This window comes from Hylobates moloch, unplaced genomic scaffold (assembly GCF_009828535.3).
Source record: "Hylobates moloch isolate HMO894 unplaced genomic scaffold, HMol_V3 SCAFFOLD_7, whole genome shotgun sequence".
Classification (NCBI taxonomy): Eukaryota; Metazoa; Chordata; class Mammalia; order Primates; family Hylobatidae; genus Hylobates; species Hylobates moloch.
The window spans coordinates 117,789,540-117,806,425 of NW_026652282.1; the positions used below are offsets into that span (position 1 = coordinate 117,789,540).

At 46.8% G+C, this 16,886-nt stretch overlaps 1 protein-coding gene across 2 annotated transcripts; it reads left to right on the top strand.

Annotated features, from left to right (window-relative positions):
• The first annotated feature begins 2,083 nt into the window (after positions 1–2,083).
• ZIC3 (Zic family member 3) lies at positions 2,084–13,598 on the top strand. Of its 2 annotated transcripts, none has more exons than XM_032757731.2 (3): positions 2,084–3,709; positions 4,860–5,023; positions 5,863–8,069. In XM_032757731.2, the coding sequence occupies exons 1-3, from the start codon at positions 2,650–2,652 to the stop codon at positions 6,040–6,042; spliced, it is 1,404 nt and encodes a 467-aa protein (XP_032613622.1). In that variant the 5' UTR covers positions 2,084–2,649; the 3' UTR covers positions 6,043–8,069. The 2 variants fall into 2 exon arrangements, with proteins under 2 accessions (XP_032613622.1, XP_032613623.1); XM_032757732.2 differs by lacking the exon at positions 5,863–8,069 and adding an exon at positions 13,079–13,598 and having other exon boundaries at positions 2,313–3,709.
• Positions 13,599–16,886: the final 3,288 nt, after the last annotated feature.

The following is a 16,886-nucleotide window of genomic DNA, read 5'->3' on the forward strand; positions in this document are numbered from 1 at the left end:
GTGAACAGAGGTAGAAGGAAGAGAGGAAATAAAGGAGAAAGTGAAAAGAAAGGGGGGGGGGGGAGAAAGGCAATCCTCCTTTTTTGTAAACCTGACTCCAGGGGATTCATTTGCATGATTTAAGCATATTTGTTCTCTGAACACACCAGCGCCCCCCTACCCCCCAAAGAAACCCTCTGCTGAGAGGCACTGAAACCATTCTTGGAGAGCCTATGTTCGGCAGACGCAATAATTTAAGTCAGCAGTGAACTCACCTTCCAACCTGGGGAGAGAGCTCTGGATGTGGAGAGAGAATTGGGGCGAGTTTGATGGGAGGGGGTGAATACGGTAAGATGTGCTACCGGTAGGGTTTTCTCCCAGCGAACTGGCTAAGAAAGAAGGTGAAGGGTTGGCTGGGCCAGGCAGATTGGGGAGCAGGAAGTGAAAGGCTGCAGTTATAAAGCGCTGCTTGAGGCGGTCTCTCCTGGCGCCTCTGAACTTGATCAGATGTTCTGTTTCCTACAGAGAGATGGTGGCCAGGCTGTGAGGCTGCCTCAAGGCGCAGACTTTGGGGCTTGGTCCGGTTAGGGATGTGACAATCACAGCCATCTTTCTCTCTGCCTTTTCTTTCCACTCTCACTCTCCTGCATTCTTTGCAAATGCCTTGCAGGACACAAAAATGAGTGAATTTATAGCCTTGCCCGAACCTGGTCATTATGTCTAGAAAGACCTCGCAACAGACAGAAGGCGAGGGGACTTTCACACACACACTCCTGGAAGTAAATCCTTAAGGGGTAAGCAGTCCCTAAGGTCACTACATGCTTTACCTTCTCCGGGTAGGAGTAGAAGAGAGTAAAGCCTTGGCTGTTCAGAGGAAAGAAAATTCCATGTCACAGTCCCCATTCAGCATCAGCACCCCCCAACACGACTTTTGCATTTGAAAATGTTGAGAATTCAAAGCTGATTAGCCTAGTGATTTGGAAACCACCCTGATACTGTGTGTGTCTAGTGTGTTTATTATGTGTTTAGTGTGTTGTATGCATGTTTTGCGTACACGGGCTAAAGGTATTCTTTGCATGTTTTGTATTTGTGGGTATGTTTGCTGTTATGTGTATTTGCTCTATTGTGTTTAGTTGTGTGCCTGTGTTTACTGTGTTGTGCGTAGTTTATGTTACTGTGTTGTATGTGCTTACTTTGTTGTGTTGTGTGCGTATTTCATGTGTTGTGTTTGTTTCCTGTGGTGCGCTTGTGTTTACTGTGTTGTGTGCTTGTTTCCTACTGTGTGCTTGTGTTTACTGCGTTGTATATGTTTGCTGTGTCGTGCCCAGTGTGTAATTCGGGAAGTGGGCAGCGGCGAGTACAGCCGCTGCTCACAAACTAAAGGTTCAACGCTTAGCGCAGACGGAAGTAACCGAGATCAGCTCTAATTGTAATCGTTTCTTCTCCTTTGGGTCTCGGACAGCTGCCGACAGGTTGGGGGCACAAACGGCGAACTATCCTGGCCTGGGTCCCGGCCTTGAGGCCATCAGAACTCGCAGTGATTGGGGGTGGACGCAGCGGCTGGACCGGGAACGCGAAACTGCTGCGCTCTCCCCAGGATCTGCGCCCTGCAGCTACAGAGGGGACATGTTCTCAAGGTGGTGAAGCAGCAGGGGCCCAAGCGGGACTGGACGTTGAGCGCCGCGTCTCCTCCGTCGGCGCAGCAGTGGGACCGATCCTCGCGGGGCAAAGAGTTTCTTTGGCCAAAGCGGGTAAAGAGCGCGCGAGGGGTGGGGGAAGGCCCGCGAGAGGCTCGGCGGCGTCCCGCCGTTTGCCGGCTGGAGCCTGGCCCCAGTTCCCCGCAGCCACTCAAGCCGGGTGGAGCCCACTCGCGGCCGCCCGGCAGCCGCCGCCTCACCTGCCAGGCACCCGGCGGCTGCCCAATCAGCGGGGGTCGCTCGGCCGCGGCTGCCATGTTCTCCGCTCCGCGCTGCCAATCAGCCTCGCGGCGACCAATGAGAGGTCCGGCCGGAGGTCAGGTGACCGCGGGCCAGCTGGCTCCCCATTGGCGCGCGCCTCACGGCCTCCCGCTCGGTTTATGTGCTAGGAGTGAGTGATTGACTTTATCAGTCCAAGGACATTACTCTGGAGGCGAAGAGGCTGGGACTCGCGCGGCGAGCGGCAAGCGGCGAGTAACGAGCCTGCCTACTGCCCGCTGCCCGCCTGCCGGCCGCTAGCCGGCTCCGCCACTTGGCGCAGCCCAGCCCGGAGGCCGGTACCCAGGGAGCCTCCTGGCCCCGCGGTTCTCTGCACTCGGGGAGAGGAGGGGTGCCCGGGACAGGATTGGCAAACTCCGCCCTCCACTTACTATTTTGCTTATTTTTCTTTGTGCGCGCCTGTTAGTTTGTTAAACCAGATCTAGTCCCAGAGTCTTTTCTCCTCCCTTCTCTTCCCTCCTTCTCCCCCCGCCAACACCCCCTCCCTGCTCTTTCTTCCCCTCCTCCCTCCTATCCCTCTGCAGGAGACTCTTGCAGTGACGGAAAGTTGCAGCCCCTGGTAGCGCCTTGGGGGTCTCCCCGCAGTGTCCAACCGCCGCCACCCCTTTCCGACTACGGCACTTCGGAGATCTCCTCCTTCGCCGGTACCCTCTCTCACTTCGGCCGGATCGCCTGTGCCCAGAACGTCCCATCCATGACGATGCTCCTGGACGGAGGCCCGCAGTTCCCTGGGCTGGGAGTGGGCAGCTTCGGCGCGCCGCGCCACCACGAGATGCCCAACCGAGAGCCGGCAGGCATGGGGCTGAATCCCTTCGGGGACTCAACCCACGCTGCCGCCGCCGCCGCCGCCGCCGCCGCCTTCAAGCTGAGCCCTGCCGCGGCGCACGATCTGTCTTCAGGCCAGAGCTCGGCTTTCACGCCGCAGGGTTCGGGCTACGCCAACGCCCTGGGCCACCATCACCACCACCATCACCATCATCACCACGCCAGCCAGGTGCCCAGCTACGGTGGCGCTGCCTCTGCCGCCTTCAACTCAACGCGCGACTTTCTGTTCCGCCAGCGCAGCTCCGGGCTCAGTGAGGCGGCCTCGAGTGGCGGGCAGCACGGGCTCTTCGCCGGCTCGGCGAGCAGCCTGCATGCTCCAGCTGGCATCCCCGAGCCCCCTAGCTACTTGCTCTTTCCCGGGCTGCATGAGCAGGGCGCTGGGCACCCGTCGCCCACAGGGCACGTGGACAACAACCAGGTCCACCTGGGGCTGCGTGGGGAGCTGTTCGGCCGTGCTGACCCATACCGCCCAGTGGCCAGCCCGCGCACGGACCCCTACGCGGCCGGCGCGCAGTTTCCTAACTACAGCCCCATGAACATGAACATGGGCGTGAACGTGGCGGCCCACCACGGGCCCGGCGCCTTCTTCCGTTATATGCGGCAGCCCATCAAGCAGGAGCTGTCGTGCAAGTGGATCGACGAGGCTCAGCTGAGCCGGCCCAAGAAGAGCTGCGACCGGACCTTCAGCACCATGCATGAGCTGGTGACACATGTCACCATGGAGCATGTGGGGGGCCCGGAGCAGAACAACCACGTCTGCTACTGGGAGGAGTGCCCCCGGGAGGGCAAGTCTTTCAAAGCGAAGTACAAACTGGTCAACCACATCCGAGTGCACACGGGCGAGAAGCCCTTCCCATGCCCCTTCCCGGGCTGCGGGAAGATCTTTGCCCGTTCTGAGAACCTCAAGATCCACAAGAGGACCCACACAGGTAAGGGAAAAGAGCAGGCGGGCGTGGGTTCCACTGGCGATACCCCGTCACGCAGCGGACTTACAGCGCGAGGGAGAGAGGTGGCGGCCAGGGAAAGGGGCGACGCCCCGCAACGGCCGCTCGAAAAAGAAGCGCTGTCAGTGACCATCCAACCCAGCCCTCCCCGTCCCGTGGCGCCTTTGCCGAGTTCTAACTTCCCGGGCAGACTGCTCTGCGGTCTCAGGAACTAATTGGGACCTTCTCGCGCCCAGGAACAAACTGGCGCCGCCTCTTTTTGTCTCCCTTTCTGGGTTACCGTGAAGGGACTCCAAATGTGTTGAGAGCATATTGCTTACAAGCGACTTAGCTCTCGGCACACATTCGTGGAAGGCAACCATAGAAATGCTAATGAAAACTAACTTTCGGTTACTTCCGCTTTTTTTTACACTTGATTGGCACATCTCCTAATTAAATGACTGATACTTTTGTCAAACTATTTTTATTTGGAGTTCCAGGTTCAATTCAGTCCTCCGGGAGGAAAGCTAAAGCAGTTTCGTGGGTTGTTCAGAACATCTTGTAAAACTGTCTGGAGCCCCCTGGATGGATGGATGGATGGATGGATGGATGGATGGATCTATCTATCTATCTATCTATCTATCTAATTTTTTTCCTCAAACATTAACTACGACTACCCAGGCTTTTTAATATCGGGCTTAGCCAAACCGCTGCATTTGAAAGAGGCAAATTAAAAGATACAAAGAGGCTGAACGGGATTGTCCTGTCTGGGGCCCATTGTCCCGCCCGGCTCGGTGACATCGCCGAGATGGTGGCGGAACGTGGCCGCGCATTGGGAGCCCTGGGTCGGGTAGGGTGGAAACACAACTTAGGGGAAACTTCGGAGGAGCCAGGGGCTTTCCCTCCTTGCAAGAACAAAGACATGGTCAGGTTTCGGGCCGGCCCTGCCCCACCCCCGCCCCGACCACCACTCCCAAACCCAGCGGGCTCAACCTACGCTCTTCATTTCTCTCCAGGGAAAACAGAGGCAGCAGCAGCCCCCAGTCCGCGCTCCCTTTCCGGGAAGACCGCCGGGAGCTCAGTTTCCGGCTGCTTGCCTCTGGGAAACTTCGGCGCTGACCGTATTTTACCCCCCTTGGGTTTTTGCCTTTTGCAGGTGAGAAACCTTTCAAATGTGAATTTGAAGGCTGTGACAGACGCTTTGCCAACAGCAGCGACCGTAAGAAGCACATGCATGTGCATACCTCGGACAAGCCCTATATCTGCAAAGTGTGCGACAAGTCCTACACGCACCCGAGCTCCCTGCGCAAACACATGAAGGTAATTACCTCTTTATTAGCGGTCGGCGGTTTGTAAACACTCGGCCCGACGCCGGGCCGCGGAACGGAAGCGCCCGCGCTGCCAACCCTCTGTCCTCCACGTTAAATCCGATTTGCTCCAGCAGTGACACCTTGAACCCATTTTGGGGACCGGGCGGGGGTGGGGGTGGGGTGGGGGTGGGGGGTGGGCGGGAGTGAGCAAAGTTGGGAGGGGGAGGAAGCGGAGGGAACAATCGGTTGTTTACTGGAAAGCTCTAGCCGAGCTCGCCTGGGCTTGCGGGGCTGCAGTGGCCGCCTCTTCCCGACTCAGCCCGCGGTGGGAACCGAGAGTAGCCGCGCCGAACCCGAGGGTGGGTGGTTCATTCGCTCTTTGGCTTCGGATAAAACAATAGGGCCGAGGAGCGCAATCTGATTCCCACACATTTGTCTGCGACTTCGCAGCGCTCAGGGCCCCTGTGCCACCTTCTCTGTACCTGCTTTCCCAAGCCGAAACGGGCTTGGTGAAACCTGGGCCCGGAGTTAGTATTTTATAGGACCTCACAGTGTAAACTGCTTACCTCACTCCATCCGCGGAGAAAGCATTTTTGAAGTGGCATGACCAAAACGGAATGCTTTATTCCTTTTCCATACCAGTCTTAGGCGCAAAACTGGTTTTTGGCGAACATCTCCGGGTTTTCTAGACATCGGTAATATGGATTTTTTTTTTTTTTTAAAGCAGCATTTTTCTTTTAAGTGGGTCACTGGGCGGTCTTGTTGTTACAGTGCTCGAATTCTCTTGTTTTTGCTTGCACATTGCCAGTTGGAATTATATTCATTATAATATATACATGTTAATTTTAGGTTCATGAATCTCAAGGGTCAGATTCCTCCCCTGCCGCCAGTTCAGGCTATGAATCTTCCACTCCACCCGCTATAGCTTCTGCAAACAGTAAAGATACCACTAAAACCCCTTCTGCAGTTCACACTAGCACCAGCCACAACCCTGGACTTCCTCCTAATTTTAACGAATGGTACGTCTGAGGACAAACACAAACCCTGTTAACTATAGAATGGACCAAATGCATTTTTAAAAGAAAACTGAGACCAATCAGATGGAAATGGAGTTTTAAGGCAAGAGGCCATATATAGGGCTACATCTTGTTAATTGCAATTGTCCAGGAAGGTTTTGGGCAAGATCCAAAAGTAGCCATGCCCTTTTCTCAGGATAGAAAATGTTTTGGCATTTGAAGCATTTTTTACAAAATCTTTACACTACTTTTTCTTCCCCTTCCTCTTGCTCTCTGCACACCCCATTCTTAAACTCCTGCAATTCATTTTAACACTTGTCCTGTTTCTTGAGAGGAAGTTATAGAAGGCTTGTTGGTGGTGGTGATGTTAAACTGATGGAAATTCTTTTTCGCCTTAGTGGTGATTGTTTAAACTCTCACAGTCTTAAACCGTGCCAAAGTCCTGTTATGTCTTGAACTTTTCCTCAAAGCATTACACTTGTGAATGTATTTTTGTCTAATAGGGTCGAAACTGTTGTTCAGTATTTTTTCAGGCTGAGGATGTGATGTTACTCTACACAGATTGTGACGTTTAGTATACAGTTGCCTTTTGTAATAACTTTTTTTTTTGTAAATACATATCCATTGATGCCATATTTATCGTTTGTAATTTAATTATTGCTACAAGTGCCGGGAACTGAACAATATTTATGGATAAATGTTTTCTAACAAATTCTGTACAGCTTTTGATTATAACTGCTTTAGCATTAAAAATTTATTGTTTTGAAAGAAGAACACAATTTACAATTTTGGAACCACTGACTCCTTTCTCTTGTTTTGTAACAGCCTTCTTCTACAAAGAGGAGATGTGAGCAAATTAAATCTTGTTTGTTGGTATTTATAACTCACTCAGATCCCTTTTTTAATTGTTAAATTATTTTTCTATTACAGTATAAATTCCTTACAGTGTCAGTTTCCATCTGGGAAGACTCTCCTTTCTTTATCTCTATCTCAGATGGTTGTTTAACTGCGAGTTTAAATGTGTTTGTCCTGGATTTTCGGCATGCAAATCAAATATTACTGATCAATTCAGTTAGTGGCCATGACATCTCAATCTTGTACTTCAAAGACTGAGAAGCTGGATTTAATCATCCCTGCCCTACATATATAAACATAAGGTAACCTACTGAATTTTATGTCCCTTAGTTCTTTATTACCTTACATAAAAATGAAAATTGCGGCAGGATGCATGTCTGTCTGTTCTATCTAGAGATCACCCATATACCTTTATATGTTTGTATCTATGACTTATCTAATCTGCCTATCAATCTATCTAGTAGCTATCTATATATTTTCAAAAGATAGCTTATGTCTGAAACAGTGGTGATGAGTAAGGCCAGTTGAGCATTGCTTACTTATGGTTAAAGTGCTTCTTAAAAGAACCATAGTCCATTTACAATTTTGGAAGGCAAAGGCTGATTTGTTTGCTGTATATAGTTCAATTCATAATTATCCATAACATTTATATAGCGGTGTAATAACCAGCAGTTCTGAAATGATGCTATGGGAAAAAAATTGCAAAATATGTATTTTTAAAGTTCATGATTTGTAGGCAAACATGTTAAGAGCATTGTTTCCATTAAAATCAATAACAATGAAAAACGGTTGTTTGCTTTGTGATAAAATGTTAACAATCCATTTAATCTTCAGTGAAGCAACTCGTTTGGACAAACAGTTCTTTTACAATGGTTATATGGAAAAGAAATTGATTGCTATTTTGGGGGGCTGGAGTGGGTAGAGTATTGAGACCTTTTTTATTAGGGTGCTGTTTGTTATTGAGAGCCCAATCTCTGCATGAATAACAGAAAGGTGGATATAAGAAATTGTAAAGTATTTAGAAATGTATTGAATAGGCTTAAGTACCTCCTTTAAGGGGCAATGCTCTAGGTTTTTGGTGGCAGTCAATTTGGTATTATATATGATCATTTTCAATTCTAGAATTTTGTTTATTGTTCTTTTTGAAGAAATAAAGTCTTGGCACATCTTATTTATGTTATAACATTTTTGTATTTGGTGCCTGATTTTTTTTCATGTTCAAATAAATCAATCTAAAATTGAAATGCTTACAGAACTTCTGATGATTAAAAGAAACTTTGATTCTGTGAATGCAGTTGAAGCAATCTATTTAAGTTATCTACTGATCTTTGTCAACAGACAATTAATTATTGACAGTTTCTAATTGCAAATTGCTTTGGAGGCTATTTTTTGTTAGTGGAGAATAATGGGGTCTTTTGCATTTTCTTCCACCAATATCCAAGCCTGAATGCTACGAACAGAGATTGGGATGACTACACATGTGATGAGCAGGTAACCTGGTCAGTCTATCACTCCCAACCCAGACATTCCGATCTTGACCTTGACATTGAGGGTGCTGGACCAGATTCCTATTTCAGGCTTTTTCCTTCACCTCAAACCAGAGACCATTTTAAATGCTCAGCAAGTTCTCAGAAAATATATATTCATAAGACTGGCTCTAAGTGTGTTCCATTGTGAAATCTAAATAGTGTATTTTTCTTCTGAACTGTACAATGAACTTCCATAATTTACCACTTTCTCCATGAGTTCCCTCCCCCACCCTCAATCTAACCTAACTTTACATGGAAGTAGAGCCATGGGTACAGGATTCAACCAAAAACCTGCCTCCCTTTCAATTAAATGTATTAAATATCTCCTCAGGAGACAAAGAGCAGTTTGATCTTTTCTTAGTTACCTGAAATTATTCTACCATAAAATTTTACAGGAAAGTACTTGAGGGTCCTAAGAGGGGAAGATATCAATTAAATGAAAAACAATTATGATAACCAATATTAGGAGAATATAAAAGTTTTGCCCCTGTACATGATTACCTCTAATTTGGGTGTAGCATCGTATTTCTCAAAATCATGTCCTCCACCCTTGTCATTTGTGGTAAAGAAAACTCCTTATTTTGATAGAAAGCTTTTCACAGATTTCCCCCCTATAATCTGGCTCTGGGAGTGCACATTTACATTCTTGAATATTCAGTAAACAACCTTAGAGAGTAAGTACCCCCCCCCACAAAAAAAAAAAAACAAAACAAAATCATAAATGCTCAAGCCTGAGGCATGGGCCAGGCTCTCAGTAATCAACTTGTTACTTTCCCTCTTGCACCTTGTAAGATCTTTGTTCAAAGTCCCTTTTTCAAAATGAGTGATTTTTGCATAAGATTCCCACTGTTAGGCAAAGGGAGGTGGCTATTTCCACGCAAGACAGAAGTTTGCCCTTCATCCAGCTTTGGAAGGTTAAAGATCAGGACAGGGTCCACGCTAAGCAGGCCGGTCGATCTAAATTACTAAAGTTGGACATGAGTGAGCAGAGACCTCTGCTCACAAAGCAACCCAGGAAAGTTGGAGTGTTCAGGACTTCCTCGCTCCTCCCCCTTCTCCCTTCTCCCCGCCTGATGTCTCTGCCTCTTCGCCCTGGCTCTCTCTCCCCCTTCTTAAAAAAACTCCCTAAAACAGAGGAGCAAAGTCGAAGGGCCTCTTAACATGTAAGTTTGTGGAAGAATCGCCAGCAGCGTGCCCATCGCCTGAAGAGAGAGGTTATCCTGGCACCTAGACTGGTTTCCTCTCACAGGTTTCTGTCCCTCGAGTCCCAAGCCTCCAGTGAATCCTTGGCCGGGGCCGGGGCGGAGGCGGCGAGGCCAGGCGTTTCGGAAGTCGGGGCTCCAGCTCAGCTGTCCTCGGGCCCCTCGTCGGGGCTCCCGGGGTCCCTGTCCACACACCAAGTTCTTGCAAGTCTCTGTCGAGTCTCGGGCGGGGGGGAACGGACCTCATTTCCTAGGGTCAATTCTCTCGCGGTCTCTGCCCGCTGACCCTTTGACCTCCACCTACAGGGCCCTTGGCGGCCGTAAGCCGGCGGTCGCCCGGGCTCCGAGGACGCTTCGCGCCCCATCGCCTCCCGGCCTCATTAGGCCGGCGGGGCTGTAAAGCAGGAATCAGCCTCTGCCTAATCCGGACCTGGGGTCAATACGAGCCCAAACAATGGTGAGCTCCGAAGGCCACTGCCTAGCGCTGGCCGCAAACTTTGTGTTCAATTCAATTTTCTAAAGCGGTGGGGTTGGGGGCAGGGAAGTATTCGTCCACCCGAAGGCCGCTTGCGGCTCCCGGGGCTCATCAGCGAACGTCCTCTCTCGCTCGGCCCCTCCAGCCTCTTCGCAGCGCCTGGGATAGAGGGGGCGGCGAGGCCCGGGGACTGGTTGTCGGCCCGCGCGGGTGCCCAGGGGCCGGCGCAAAAGGGGCCGCCCCCGTGCCGGGAACAGACTTTGAAGTGGGTTTTTAGCGCGCACGTGTGAGAGCCGGGCCAGGGCCAGAGCGGGGACCCGCTGGGAGGAAAGAGGAGGCTCCGGCCCGGGCCCCAACCCCTCCCCCGCTTCCCCGTGGCTCCGGCCTTTTCAAGCCGCGGCCGGGGGCCCGTAGGCCTCCCACACCCACCCCCACTCCCGCGCCCTCCCCGCGCCGCGCGCAGGCGCACACCTCGCAGCCGTCGAGTCGGATTTTGCAGTGAGGGGGTTGGGGATAGAGTTGAAAGCGGCTTTGCAGTGCCGCGGCCTCGGTTGAGCTGGGAGGGAGGGGAGGAGAGGAGAGGGATGTGGGAAGGGGGGCTGGTTTTGGGGCGGCTCTCGAGTCGTGAACATGGCGGCCGGATGCGAACCCCCGCGGAGCGCAGCAAAGCGCAGCAAAGGCTGCAGAACTGTTGTGTAGTTTAAACTCCCTTGTTATTCCTCAGCTCTGGGCGCCTCGCGGGGGAATGTAGGTCGTGGCGGTTGAGCGCAAAATTGTTAAAAAAGCAGAAGCGAAGAAGTTCTTCCTGGGCATTCTCCTGGGAAGTTGGCGTGAGCTTTTTGGGTTTGGGGTTCCCATGGGACTTGGACAAAAAACCCGCCAGAGGCCTCCCCACCCACCTGGCCCGACTTAAAACGCCCCCTCCCGGAGCTCCCATGAGTAGTGGATGCCATTTCGAGTTATCAGGCCCCGGTCGGGATTCCACAGAACCTTTGAGTCCCTAAAAATGCCCCAAGAGTGGACAGTATGTTCTCTTCCAGGACAGTGGCGAAGCCTATGAACACGTAGGCACCATTTTCCAAGAAAATGTCCCGGCTGTTAGACAAGTGTGCCATTGCGAGTTCGACTCCTACACATTGCCCAGGCTCCGTTTTCTGTATATCTCATTTAAACGTGAGCCTATGAAAATTGGCACTGTAGCTTTGGTGTGTGCCCTAACAGCTGGTGATCTTATGTTAAGGGGAAAAAAGGCCAGAATTCCGAAAACTTTAATTCAGCTTTTGCTTAACTGCCTTAATGCTGGCGTTGAAAGAACCCCTGGTAGCTCTGGGATCTCGAGCCCGTGTTTTCTCCGTAGAAAAATGCTTCGGATTCACCTTCAGATGTGTCTTTTGTGAGGAAAAAAAAAATGTAAGATTTTAAAAAGTGTAGTAATTGAACCTCAGCTCCTCTAGGAAAATAAGCGGCACGAACTCTTCCAGGTTGGGTCTTCGTGGAGACCAACGGCCAAATGGAAAAGTCAGCCCTCTTGGGGTTGTCCAGTGTCACGCATTTGGGCTCCTGAAGGTGTGGGGCAGTTCCCGTGGGCCACCTTGGGAAGGGTCCCAGGTGGGTGGGCAGGTCATTAGCAAGGCTGGCCCAGATCTGGGGGGAAATCTGCAAAACAGTGCCTTTATCTGCAGAGAACAATTGATGGGGTTGTCTTTCCTCCTTTTCAGTGCACAAAGAGGACGGCTTTGGAGCAAGAATTTGGAATATGCATTTAAGTTGTCGTGCTTTGCATTGGAAACCCATGGGCAATTAAAATAAGCATGCCCTGTAGTATTTTCTGTCCTTTTCTTATGTGTGATTCCTGCAAGTCAAAGGAGGCCGGAGCCTCTTCAGTAGTTTGGAAACTTGTTTTGAAATTGCCACCAAGCCGATTTTTTTTTTCCTGTGGGTAAAGTTTCCTTCCCCGGTTCACTCACTCCCCCATTCCCCACCCCCTCGCTGGAATAGAGTATTGACATCTTTGAGAGATCAAAGGAAGTAAATGGTGCTTGCTGTATACTCTATTTTTCCATTCTGTAGTGTGAACCCTGAGGTTTGAGCTTTTTTCTGGTTAAATCTCTTGGTACCAAAAGTGTGGAAAATAAAAAGTTCATTAACTTAAAAAAGCTTTAGCCAATGGTTAGACAGGGGTTTGTCCCTTTAAGAGCTACAGAGCCCAGATCGTTTCTTAAATTGACTTTAAAGTCGAGCTAAGATGCATTGGTGGACTGTTTCCCCTGGATACCTGCGGTGTTCTTTGGGTCATTTGATATGGTAAAACTGGTTGATTTTCATAGGAGTTATGTGAGTGGAATTTCTGCAAAACCGGGCAAGTGATAAATTGGTAGAGCTCTTGTATTTGTTTGGATGACGACTCCAAAGGGCACTGGTTTTTTACCGAGGTTTGGTTCTGTCATAACCATTGAAATTTACAGCTTGGAAAACACTAAGTTTGCTGGAAGCATTTAAACCGGGGAATGTTCAGAGCACTTGGACTAATGGTAACTTTTAACAGAGGAACATACATCCTTTGAATATTAGAGAAACTTGTTTCAAAAAGTCTGTTGAAACTGAAGAAAATCTCTTTCATTAACATTTAACAAGCCAAGCAGTTTTGTATATTTTTAATCTGATGACAGTTCAACCTATTTACACATCTGATGAATGGAGAGAAATGTAAGCTTTATAGTAACTATAACAATAGCTTTCACCGGATGGCAAATTTATAATATTTGATCTCTAATAGGGTGTGTGTCTTGTGTCATATGTTTTATTAAAATACAACCTGCGTCAAGACCATTTGAATTTGAGGTGTTAAAAATAAAACATTCCATCGTGTTTTATTATAAACCAGAGTTTAAAACAACATATTCATGTAACATTTTATGACATTTTTTTCTAAGAGGAAATGTGGCCTGTTTTGACCTATCTGCAGTTCACTTTTTGTTTTTTTGCCAGTGTTGTCCTGCTTGGTATCCGGGACAGTCTCTAATTCCTGACGAAGAACTTGATACTGACGTTGGTATGCAGCAGCCAGCCCTCCATAACACTACCTATCCTAAATGCAGGGTTAATGCCGAACCTACTGTGCAAGAAATGATTTACTGATGAGGTTTCAAAGAAAACCACATCAATTTGGATGTCTGTTACCTTGAAGTGATCATTTTAAGAGTAGTAGCTTCTTCCCTAGGTATAAAAAGACTATTTTCTTCTTTTGGTGTATTTCATCCTGTGTTGAGCAATCATTTGTGAAATGAAAAAGCAAAAAAACTCCCCCCAATTTAGGATTTATAAATGGGAAGATGGAGGTGAAGACTGGCCTAATTCATAACCCAGTATGCATTATCTCATGCATTGTGTTGACCTTGGTGAAAATCTTTTTCAAATACCACCATTCTATATGTAGAACTAAAGTGTTTAAAACTAGAAACATGAATTGTTGTTTTGTTAATTTCATGTTTGTGCTCTGAAAGCAATACCCAGGATCCCTTCAATTTTTGTTTGACTTAAATAAAACCATTTAAATTATTTTTGTGATTATTGTTTTATTAAAATGACAGTAGCCCCTAAGTAACTTTGATTAACCTGTTGACTTGGGACAATTTATATTCAATTCACATTTTTCACTTTCACTAGGCAATAAATGGGAGTGGAGGGGAACCGGCCGAACAAACCCCAAACAACTGTTTTGAACTCACAGTGTTTTCCCAGAGGGGTTCAAGGCCAGGTGCTGGGAAGGCCAGGGGAAGAATTCAGAGTCAAGGATTGATTGGAGTGATTAGAAGAAATGAAAGGATGCAGGAGTTTGGAGGGAAAAAAGAGTATTTGAACACCAATATATGGGTGAGAAAGAGAGGGAAAGATAAAGCTGAAGATAACCTGAAAGGTGAAAAGAGTGCCTCTGTGGCATCCAGGGAGGAGACATTGCAACATTACATGTATATTATTCAGAAGCCCTGAAGTGGTTTTTGGGGCAGACAACTTGGCACAACCATTGATTAGAACACTTAGAGAATCATGGAATATAGGTGTTATTAAAACACAAGTTGTCATTAATTAACTGTAATGTTAGAGAAGATGAAGACACTACAGAAAAATTATTGGAACTCCAGATACTTGATTTCTCATTTTAAATTTAACATCTATAATCTAATGTAATCTGTGAATGACTGTCATTCTATTTATTTGGCGTGATTATGTGATGATGAAGTATTGTAAAATTGCAGCCTGATAGAGTATATTACTATTGGTTCTTTAGATCCAATTTTATTGAAATTTTTGGTAAGTAGACTGATGATAGTATAATTTTTTAGTAGTAGGAAACATGCTCATGTCCCTGTGATTCCAATTGTTCATTTACATCAAGAATAATAGAAAGGGCCAGGTCAAGGAAGCCTATGATTCTTTGACTCTCAGCTTTCTAACACCTGACATTTTTGTATGCCCCATAACAATGTTGGTAAAATTTTTGTGTTTTGTTTTGTTTTTAAGAACAAGAACTGTGTTCTTTCAGACAGGCAGTGGAGTATAATAATGGAATTGTTGAAAAAGCCCTAGGAAAGGTAAGCTACAGAGTTGTTCATGAGCCAGCTGCACTGTGATAATACCTCCTAGGGTTGTTCTGTGGACTAAACAAGAAAATGTCTCCTAAAGAGCCTGTCACGGAGTAGTCCCTGAACAAATGTTGTCTTCTTTTCCCCCTGCAGGTAGTTATTGTTTTGTTGCTTGTGGGTAGTTTCCTATTTTTACTATCATAGAATATTTTACTAAAAATATATAGTGGTTTGTACTGCGTTGCAAATTTAATACAGTTTTCAGAAAGTGGATGGAGATTTGTGGCATGTAAGAAATACTGCATTTCATAAGCATAATCACTAGATCAGGCATGTGGGTTTATGAACATAGCTATGAATATTTAAACACATAAAATTAAAATGTTATTAAATGCCTGTTGTTCATTATCTTCCAATGAAAACACTTATTCTTAGATAAAAATAAGTTGTGTACTTAAAATCTGTAAACATGGTAATTTAATGGTTTGGTTTTAATTGAATAAAATTTTTACTTTAGTCAACAGCTTGATTCTTATATTAGAATTCAGTGACAGTTTTACAATGTGAAAGTTGATATTCACATATAACAAAAAGATTAAATCTATGTCTTAAATTATTCAGTTTCCCCCTACCAAATTTATGATCATATTATGTAGTTGTGACTATAGAGTAATGAGACCGATTTTCTTTGGAGCTTGGAAGCTAGCCCTGAATGCAGTTCCAAGTGAGGAGTCCTGAAATGTTTTGACCAATGTCTTCATCCTTCGAATAAATTTATGGACTCCATAGGTGATGGATTCACTTAAGATAACAACAACAACAACAAAACAGACAACAGCCACTAGTCTTACTACTTTACAGCCATACTTTTGGTTTTATTATGTTGTAAAGGTTACTCTGATTTTATATTATGTTAATAAACTGAGGCTTGACTGAAAGACAGCATAGAAATGCTCTACTACAGCATTATAGAATTTTGTTTTCAATTATGTCTATTTATACAGAAAAGTGAAACAAAACCACCAACACACAGCTCTTCCTGAGTGAGCTGTCTGAGTGGGAAGTGTTTCTTTCCTTCCCACTGATTTTGGGAACTTGGGGCTTCCCAGAGAAGCTGTACTGCTAAATAACATGGGCTGTTTTATAGAGGCCTGGGAGGCTTTTCTTCACTGGTTTATCAGCTTTGTCTAACTCTTTCTTCCTGATTCTTTCATATTTACCCTGCCCAATTAAACATGGAGGTCAGCCTTGTAAAATTTCTTTTGAGGCTAGGTGTGGTGACTCACGCCTGTAATCCCAGCACTTTGGGAGGCCGAGGCGGGTGGATCATCTGAGGTCAGGAGTTCGAGACCAGCCTGGGCAACATGGTGAAACGCTGTATCTACGAAAAATGCAAAAACTTAGCTGGGTGTGGTAGTGCATGCCTTTAATCCCAGCTATTCAGGAGGCTGAGGCAGGAGAATCGATTGAATCTGGGAGATGGAGCCAAGGTCGCACCACTGCAGTCCAGCATGGCGACAGAGCAAGACTCTGTCAAAAAAAAAAAAAAAAAAAAAAGTCCTTTTTAAATTTTTATTCATTTATTTTTATTTTTTTTACTTTTTGAGATGGAGTTTTGCTCTTGTTCCCCAGGCTAGAGTGCAATGGGGCAATTTCGGCTCACTGCAACCTCTTCCTCCCGGTTTCAAGCAATTCTCCTGCTTCGGCCTCCCGAGTAGCTGGGATTACAGGCATGCGCCACCACGGCTGTCTAATTTTGTATTTTTAGTTGAGACAGGGTTTCTCCGTGTTGGTCAGGCTGGTCTTGAACTCCCGACCTCAGGTGATCTGCCTGCCTCAGCCTCCCAAAGTGCTGGGATTACAGGCACGAGCCACCACTCCCAGCCAAAAGTCCTTTAAAAAAAAAAAAAATCAGGTCATCAGAAACTTCACTGGTGAAATGAGCAAAATGATTGTGCTAACAATTCCCTCTGTAATGTCCCAGAGTCAACCATAGAAGGCTATTTGTGGTACAAATAAATCAGTGCATTTTAATATTTTGATATAAATCCAGTGCAAATGAATTGTTTACAAATGATTCACTAATGTTACCCAGCCAGAACTTACACAGAAAAACTACACTCATATCTTTCTTGTGAAGCACCAAGAGAGTGTAATTGGTTGGCCAGCTGATATTTCTTTGGAGACCTCACTATTCTTTACAAAAAATATTT